A 9654-nucleotide genomic window follows, 5' to 3' on the forward strand; every position below is an offset into this window, starting at 1 on the left:
ACATTTCTGTGACATTTTATGACATTCTGTTTCATGTGAATGGCAGATTCACCTGTCTGTTAGTCAGGTGAGTGTGTCCCTGTCAGTGGACTGTCAACGAGTTGGAGAGAGACCAGCTCGTCCTCTGGGGGCACTGCCTACTGATGGCTTTGAGATGCTGGGCAAACTAGTGAGGACCCGCGGACCTCACAGTGGATCTGCTGCTGTGAGTATAATGCAGCATCAACAAAACATTAAATACATGTATCCTTTAGAAGTTTGATTCATTGCTGTTGTGTTACTTTTACTTAATGAGTTACTTTGATAATAGTGTATACAAGTATTTTCAGTCAAAAAATGTAAAATACTTTCCTTCAGGTGTTCTGGTTTCCTCCTATGGTCCAAAACACACATTGGTAGATGGATTGGCAACTCAAAAATGTTTCGAAGTGGGTGTTATCCTGTGATATACTGGAACCCTGTCCTGGGTGTGTTTTTGCCTTGTGTCCAGTGATTCCGGGTAGGCTCCAAGCTAACCTCGAACCCTGAACTAGATAAGTGGTTGCTGAAAATGAACGAATGAGTGAATAATTAAACAAAATATAAACAAGATGGCTTCATGGTATATAGTAATATGCTGATACATGATTGAAGTGTAAATGGTTCCTCGTCAAAAAATACACTTCTCATTTCAATGCACACTTACTTATATCTACTTATATTTTGTAAAATATATTATATTGGGAAAAATAAATCAATATTTGAATGTTGCCTGCATGGTGGCACAGCAGGTAGTGTTGCAGTCACACTGCTCCAGGGACATGGAGGTTGTGGGTTTGAGTCCCGCGCCAGGTGACTGTTCGAGTTTGGTGTGTTCTCCCTGTGTCTGCGTGGGTTTCCTCTGGGTGCTCCAGTTTCCTCCCACGGTCCAAAAACACACATTTATAGGTGGATTGGTGACTCAAAAGTGTCTGTAGGGGTGAACGTGTGTGTTTTGCACTGTGAAGGACTGATGCCCCCTCCTGGATGTGTTCCTGCCTTGTGCTCAATGATTCCGGGTAGACTCCAGACCCACCGCGACCCTGAACTGGATAATCGGTTACAGATAATGAATGAATGAATGTTTCCTCTGCAAAAGTTATTTTTTATATATTTTATATACTTTTTTCAGTGTCTTAAAGTTAAGACATAATCAGAGGTTATGTTTAAGTTTGTAGAGGCCTTAACTTTCTCACTTTATCAACATTATGTGTAAATGAGTGCCCAAACTTTTGCATACAATGGTATATGTTATTCTTTAAGGAATAAAGAAAGTAAAAATTGGAGTAGATAAAAACACATCCAGAATCAGGTAGTGTTTTAGATATTTCTGTAAAAAGGGTATTCCTCTTGTTTTTGTTCTCAGTTCCAGTTGCAGACTTTTGAGATCGTGTGTAACACCACCTGGGCCTTAGAGGACACCTGCTGTGACCTTCCTACTCAGGTGAGTGTCGACCTGCACATGGTTAATTAATCAATTCAAATCATTCAGTCAATCCATGATGTGAATAAAAAAACATTAAATGTCTTAAAATGCTGAAATATATTTTGTTTCTTTAGAGGGATGAGGAGAGTTGTCCTGCTCCTGCTTATACATGCACATGCACTTCCAATGTCCCTGGAGCACCTGGAGATGTTGGTTCACCTGTGAGTTCATGACTTGTTTTAAAAGGGCTTGACCTATATCAAAATGTTCACTAATACAGATCATTATAATATCAAATAATATTGTTCTGTGCATAGTTTTTCAAAGGTCCTATATTAGAACAAACTGTTTATGTGTTTAAATTTCCATGGAAACAATTTTAACTAATTTTATCAGCAAAATGGTGTAGTTGACAGATTGAAAAGGTTGTATTTCAAGATATAAATTATGGATATGGTATATTTGTTAGCTCTTATTCTGATTGTGCCTTAGGGGAAACCTGGTCCTCGTGGGGAGAAAGGGGAAAAAGGGGAGGAAGGACAGAAGGTATGTTGTGTCCTCAGCCTTATAGTCCACTCATATTAATCAAATTTGCTAATATACATACTCTTCTTTTAGACTAAATCCTACTTCTCCTAGCAAGAACTATGCTGCACTTACTAGAACTATGCTGCATGTAGATGCTGAGTTTATGAGACTTCAGATTTTTCTTTTTTCTGTTCTGGCCCAGGGTGAAATGGGACCCCCTGGCAAGGCAGGATCTGAGGGTGGCTTTGGTCCTGTGGGCTCTGTCGGCCCCCGTGGCATAACAATGATGGGGAAAATGGTATGGGCATGTTTTTTAGAAGTTTGTATTAGAACAGAGTTGTACTGTGCAGGAGTAACTTCCCTTTCTGTGATTTTGTAGGGGCCTCCAGGAATAAGGGGTGAAAAGGGAGATATGGGGAGGCCTGGGAACCAGGTAAGACTAGACTGCCCTTCACTTTATCAGATATACATGGCATTAAGACAGATAATATTGATGGCTTTATTTTACTTCTTTGTGATCACTTCACTCTCTTGCATTTATGTTAGGGATTACCTGGACCACCTGGCCCAAAAGGTGAAGAGGGCCATCCAGGACCTAAAGTAAGTGTTTTTCATGAAGCAGCTGAACTGTTAGTCCATGCCTATAACCACAAAGCAGCTGTACAGAATTCAGGGTCCTATACCCATGTGGAGGAAGAAACATTAAAAAAGCCAAAACTCAAAGTGTGAACCCATTATCCTGTGGTAGACACTGGAGTAAAACCACCAGACAAGAGAAGAATTATACATTTATAATGAGTGTACACTTGACTTATACACTGTATTCTGATTGTGTTAAAAGTTGTGTTTAGTTAATGTCAGGCTGAGCAGGAATCTAGTTAATGTCGAGATGAGCAGGAATCTGAAGCTCTCTCATGTTCAGATCTGACTTGATAACAGGCAGGACACTCCACTCAGACAATTTTTCTTTAACATTAGATCAGACAATAAGGGCAGTTTTACTCAGGAGAGAAACATGAAGGTATGAAATATGACTCTGGGCTTAGAATTAAAATGTTTAGAATTAAATTAAATTTAATACTTCTTTGAAAAAAGAGGCAGCCAGAACCTTGTGACCTAAGTAGGTAAGTTTATTAATAATACAATATTATTTCACTCAAGTAAAGTGGCATGAGGCTATTTTTAACTTTATATATCACAGCAAAAATATATAATTATACTATATATATATATATATATATATATATATATATATAGTAAATATATATACAGAAATATGCATAATGTATATTATCTGTCTAACATGATCAGACTTTCTAGTTTGTGTAAGAACTCTGGCTGTGGCTTGTCAGTGTGTTCCATAGCAATATACTGAAGTTGAATAAATGCTGTTCTAGTGATATTATTTATATGTTCATCAGATCAGAATCAACTGGTTTAGTTTGCAATGTTTATAATAGTGTATCATCAGCATAACCGTGAAAATTAATGCTATGTTCATGGATAACATTGTATATATTGTGAATATAGGTCCTAAATAAATAAGCATGGTATAGCTGTCTCTCTGTGAAACTAAAAGCAGGCCTGCTTAGACTGATATGAATCTGTTTCAACATATTAGGTCAAATGCTGGAGGAGTCTTTAAAAAGACTATAAGAAAAGATTATCATGTAATATTTGTCAGACCCTTAGGAGCTTGTTTATACCTCAGTCGGTTGGGATACTTAATACAAAAGTGTGAACTGTTTAGATTTGCATATATGTAGTAATATGGTTTTGTACCAAGGGAATCTCTGGTACGTTTTTTTAAGTGTATTGTTCTGTGTTTTTGTAAAACATGCTTTACAGATTAGGTAACTATAAAAAACTGAATTCTGTGGGAGAATAGCTATAATATCTATATCTAAACCAAAGCTCAAAACTAAGTTTAGATTGTGGATGTGGTATTTAAAGGGCTTCATTATTCAAGGTGGGCCATTTATATGGATACACCTTAATAAATTGGGAATGGTTGGTGATATTAACTTATTTTTTTTGGGGCACATTAGTATATGGGAGGGGGGAAAGTTTTCTAGATGGGTGGTGACCATGGTGGCCATTTTGAAGTCAGATATTTTGGATCCAACTTTTGTTTTTTCAATGGGAAGAGGGTCATGTGACACATCAAACTTATTGGGAATTTCACAAGAAAAACAATGGTGTTCTTGGTTTTAACATAACTTTATTCCTTCATAAGTTATTTACAAGTCTTTGACCACTTATAAAATGTTTGCTGCTTTTATGCAGCTTCAGTGCATAAAGAGGGAAACACATCATCATGTAGCAATTTTGCATATCCAGTGGCCTTGAGGTTTTGATAAAGAATGGCCCCACTATCTTTGTACTCCATATACCACACCATACCATCAAGATGTGCAGCACCTGAAACTACGGATACTGGAAGCCTGTGTTAGCATTTCTCCTGCAGTGTTGCTGTCAGTGTGTGAAGAGTGGGAGAAGAGGGTTGCATTGACAATCCAACACAATGGACAGCACTTTGAACACATTTTATAAGTGGGCAAAAACTTGTAAATAACTCATGAATGAATAAAGTTATGTTATTCCCAATAAAATTCCCAATAAGTTTGATGTGTCACGTGACCCTCTTCCCATTGAAAAAACAAAAGTTGGATCTAAATGGCCGACTTCAAAATGGCCACCATGGTCACCACTCATCTTGAAAAGTTTCCCCCCTCCCATATACTAATGTGCCACAAACAGGAAGTTAATATCACCAACCATTCCCATTTTATTAAGGTGTATCCATATAAATGGCCCACCCTGTATTTTGAATAAAACATCTTGATTCTATCATTAATAGAAATGCTTTTCTTAGTGTGTCCTCTGCATTATCAAGAATATTAAAGCCTTCAGCTATTATTATTTTATCTGTTGTATTAATAAATCTAGCAAAAAATCTACAAACCTGCAAGAACTCAGAGTAAGGCCCTGATGATTTATAAATTGTAATAAGGGAGAAAAAATTCTAATTATTTACTGGATCATTTACAGTTATTAAAACAACTTTCAAAGGAGAATCTGTAACCTGGCTTCTGGAAAATCCCAAGAGCATTAATATAAATATTGGCTATGCCTCCCCCTTTGCCAGGCCAACAAGGTGTTTGAAAAAGACTGTAGCTTCATTTAGACTGATGTATTCGTCTGGTCTAATCCATGTTTCTGTAAGACACATCACATCAAATTTATTATTATAGAAATTTAAAAATTATTATTATTTAGAAATTTTAAAAATGAGTATATAAATATGAATAGAGGACATTTTCATTCTGGTTCTTTAGTACTGGTAGTTTCTTTTACCAGAATGTAGTACCAAGTAGCTACAAAAAGCTGTCATTAGGTTACTTAGCAAATGGTAATGAGCATGGTTATACATATGTGGTAAAAAAAAAAAAGGAAAAAGTGTATATATATACTTTATATAACAACACAGACACCACTTTTCAGCCTTTCTAAGTCTAAGCAGTTCATACATTAACATGAACATAATTAAATGAAATGAGTCACAGGAAATCGTGTATTAAGATGTGTCCCTGTCTTCTTTTAAATAGCTTTTAATCTAATGTGTTTTATTCACTTTTCTCCCTAGGGAACAAGAGGTGTGGAGGGAAATATTGGAGCCCCAGGGATAACAGGACCAAGAGTAAGATATTGCTGCCAGAGACACTGTATTAACTGATTACATCAGTATTTGGCAAAAAGTCCAATAATTTTGCACATCTGCTGATCTTGTGTTTGTAATCATCATAGGGCTTCCAGGGTATGCCTGGCCACCCAGGGCCTGCTGGAGAACGAGGCTCACTAGGACCTGTAGGGCCAACAGTGAGTTTAGAAATATGCTATGGAATTTTTTATGTCACTAATCGCCTATATTTTCTTCTTCTGTTTCTGAAAGCACTAACCCTTAGAATAGATGACATTAACTTTTTTTATGTAATAAAAGCATAATTTAAATTTAAAATGAATTACGTGTACATTTGCTTCACATGGTAGGTTTCTGCCTTTCAAATTATGTTCATTAACGAAAAAGATGAATGATCTTTCTGCACAATAACACTATAATAACGTCTTATCCAATCAAATCTAATTTAATTAAGATTAATTTTCAGATGGGAATAGTTTGAGTTGTTATTAATGATACCTCTTTCTGTTATTAGGGACTTCCTGGAAGTAAAGGTGAAAGAGGAGAGAAGGTGAGTAAATCCGCAGTATTCCTTTCCGGATATTTTTTCATGTCAACATTATGTTGTTTGACGGATACAGTTAATTATGTTTGTTAGTAGAGTTTAAATATACTTTCTTTAACAGGGGGAACCACAGTCTCTTGCCATCATTTATCAGCTTGTCACTCAGGCATGTGAGAAGCTGGTGCACAGTATGTGAAAATTTTTTTTCTCCATTTAAAAATTGGGGTTGGTATTGAAGTCTGTGGCATCTTGTTAATGTAAACATAAATTATACAGTTATATAAAGTATATACTACCTTTTGTGCCATGTGATTTCTTTTTTTTTTTATGTGAAATATGAATTAAGGCTTATTAGAATGCATTATGTTGAGCATCTGTTATCAGATCATTAAAGTATCGCTCTGTGTGCACTACTGTGTTATAGATGAAGTGCTTAAGTTGGATGCCTTCCTGAATGAGATTAGTCGGAAGCCTGTGCCCGTCCAGGAGCCCGTTGGGCCTCCAGGAGAACCTGGAATCCCTGGAGGGAAAGGACCCCCAGGACCCAGAGGACCTCAGGGACGAGTGGGAAACAGAGGAGAGCCAGGGAAACCAGGGTACCCTGGCGAGCAGGGTAGGACTTTTAAAAAACTATATTATAGTCTATTTAATGCAAATTCATTTTGTAATTCCCTGGAGCTAACAGAGTTAGCAAATGTAACATAAGCTTATAGGCACTATGCAAGCATGATGTTAACCAATGCAGGAATCTGTTTGCTCGCACAACTGCTATGGGCATTTGGCTCTGTTCTCCAGAGCTGTCAGTGCTATTGTGTTATTGGCAGTTTGTTATATTTAAGAATGAAGACCTATTTCAGCAATACATCTCTCCCAGAGTCCTAATTCTGCTCTGTACATTCAGGACGCAGAGGTTTGCCTGGTGAGAGAGGAGCTCCAGGGATAAATGTCCAAGGACCACAAGGATCAAAGGGTTTTGCAGGTATATCCCCCTTGCAGAATATCCCACTTTTACATATTTAAATGGTTATATTATATTTAATGTATGCATGATGAGTTTTAGTGTGTTGTTTTGCTCATTTTTCTGGGAAAAAAGCTTTTCCTGCATCTTAGGGTAAAAGGCCATTGCTGTTTCTTAGCAACCAGTGGTCAATGGAAAAATATGGTATGAAAAAAAAGCACAAATTGCAAATTGAGAAGTATATTCTCAAATGGTAGACTGGGCATCACAATTTACACTCTCTCTCTTCCAGTAAAGGATTCTGGGAACCTGGGCTTTTTTGGTCAGTTCTAACATTTGTGTAAGACAGTAATCCACTGTTAATAAGCTCTGTGTTAAGATGGTATTTGTTTGTACTACTCCAGGACCTCCAGGAGAAACCAAGACAGGAGAGCAAGGCCCTCGGGGTGAGGATGGTAAGCCAGGTGTTCCTGGATTTTCAGGGGCTTTAGGTAAGCCAGGTGAAAGTGGCCCCCCAGGCATGTGCGACAGTAGTGGCTGCCATCAAGGAGTACCCCCAGCTGGTATGTATAAGTATATATAATTCTTTCTTTTTCTGTATTGTCAGTGTATGTCCTCTTGTCAATAATGACTTCTTTCATTCCCTTTATTGTGATATTTCCAGAGGATCCATACTTTGGATACCAGCCTTGAGAGTGGGAACAATCATTTCAGTGGATATTTGAATACTTTGAGTCCTTGCTTTCACCAAGAAGTACAGAGGCGCTGCTAGTTGCAATGCATATAAACGGGGATAAAAACTTGGCATGTAATGGACAGTTTACCAAGGCCAGTTTTATACTTCCTTGCTGTGTGACACTGTTAGTACTAGTCAACTCTAACATGGGTAAATTATACAATAATATATTTTCTTAAATTTTCCCATTAATGCACACTAAAACCATGTTTTCCACCAGTGAGAATGAGTTTTCAATACTACTTTCCAAAGGTTGTAATTCTGGGAGCACAGTGTGGTGTTTTAAGGGAAACAGCTTTTAGGGAAACAACTTTTAGAAAACACTGATGTAAGTGTGTCATGTGACCTCCACAGTTCCAAAATAGCAGAATCCATTGCCGTGCTGTTTACTGAAGAAGGATTTTTTTTTCATGTTTACCTGCACTAGTTTAATATACAGGCTACATTTTACCATTTGTTCTGACAGGATTCTAGTTTCTAATCTTTAAGGATTTGGTGCTCATATATTTATTAATCACTTTTAAATAGGGCGCAACACTGATAACTGTCCATCAAAAAAGGTTTTTGTCTTTTTTTAACCATTTTCTTTAGGTGTTGACTGCTATGATTTATGTGACTGCAACATGTAAACCAAGAATCGTGGTGGAAATTACATAGGAATCATAGGTCAGACACCCACATATTCTCACCATTTACCTTCTCTGTGGTTTTATGTGTTATTGTGCATAGGGAATTTCAGCATTCCTAATTTACCCATGTTAGTACAGACTATGCCTTAAAATATATTTAAAACTCTTTTTTTAAATTCTCATGTCCTTTTTTGTTGTTGTTAATGTTTTATCAATGCATATTTTAACTGGACACATCCAGTACCATGAGTCAGTAGATAAACTCTTGAGCAGGACTCATTTTGTGCTACACACTGATTTCAGTTTGACACCAAAGAAGGGTCCTACATCATTTCATTTTATTTTAAATAATGATAAAGTCATGTTTGTCATTGGTTTACTAAGTAATGACTGATTTAGCACTGAAAACATTTTAGATCTATTTTACAAATGCTGTGTTTTATTTTGTTGTATTTATGCACTATAATGCGTATGTTGAAGGCATATTATACACTTTGGGTTCCTGAATTAAACTGCCTTTAAATGGACATCTTTTGTATACAAATGTTGTAAGCTACACTGTGACTATTTTATGTCTTACTGTCCAGCATATGGATAATACTAGGTATGTTGTGTGTGTGTGTGTGTGTGTGTGGTTTTTTTTAATGCACAGATTTTTAGTACATTCAACAATATATCTGTAAATGTCTAAACATTTATATAATGACTGCTATGTTTCCTAATGGCTAAGCATTTACTAAACACTCACTTATAAAAAAACAAAAAAAAACTTGTGTAAAAGAGTAAGACGATGTGTGTGTGCGCGTGTGTGTGTGTGTGTGTGTGTGTGTGTGTGTGTGCGTGCGTGTGCGTATGTGAGAGAGATGGGTAGATAAGCCGATATTATGAAGCCAATTAAAAATAGTTTCTGTCATATTGAATGTGCAGTGTCATATTTATTTTGTACTTTCATAATTTACAAAAACATTTACAGTTTTGCGTTTGTAATCAACTGATAGTATAAATAATTAATTAAAATTCATGTTGGAAATGGTTTCACATGTCCATTTTACCTTTGTAATGATGCAAAGCACTCAATGGCGTCTTGGTGCGAGTGAGTTGTATGGCGAGAGATT

The 9654-nt window shown here is 36.7% G+C and overlaps 1 protein-coding gene across 1 annotated transcript in view; it reads left to right on the plus strand.

Moving 5' to 3' along the window:
• Positions 1 to 9424, plus strand: part of LOC136696317 (collagen alpha-1(XX) chain) — a 37895-nt gene extending 28471 nt beyond the window's left edge. Inside the window, exons 28-42 of the mRNA XM_066670588.1 lie at positions 47 to 205; positions 1385 to 1462; positions 1579 to 1665; positions 1937 to 1990; positions 2175 to 2270; positions 2352 to 2405; positions 2519 to 2572; positions 5619 to 5672; positions 5780 to 5851; positions 6187 to 6222; positions 6338 to 6404; positions 6641 to 6829; positions 7118 to 7195; positions 7579 to 7737; positions 7839 to 9424. Of these exons, the coding sequence (XP_066526685.1) occupies positions 47 to 205; positions 1385 to 1462; positions 1579 to 1665; positions 1937 to 1990; positions 2175 to 2270; positions 2352 to 2405; positions 2519 to 2572; positions 5619 to 5672; positions 5780 to 5851; positions 6187 to 6222; positions 6338 to 6404; positions 6641 to 6829; positions 7118 to 7195; positions 7579 to 7737; positions 7839 to 7867 (1266 nt within the window). The 3' untranslated portion in view covers positions 7868 to 9424. The remainder of the gene's footprint in view (positions 1 to 46; positions 206 to 1384; positions 1463 to 1578; positions 1666 to 1936; positions 1991 to 2174; positions 2271 to 2351; positions 2406 to 2518; positions 2573 to 5618; positions 5673 to 5779; positions 5852 to 6186; positions 6223 to 6337; positions 6405 to 6640; positions 6830 to 7117; positions 7196 to 7578; positions 7738 to 7838) is intronic.
• The last annotated feature ends 230 nt before the right edge of the window (positions 9425 to 9654 follow it).

This window comes from Hoplias malabaricus, chromosome 5 (assembly GCF_029633855.1).
Source record: "Hoplias malabaricus isolate fHopMal1 chromosome 5, fHopMal1.hap1, whole genome shotgun sequence".
Lineage (NCBI taxonomy): Eukaryota > Metazoa > Chordata > Actinopteri > Characiformes > Erythrinidae > Hoplias > Hoplias malabaricus.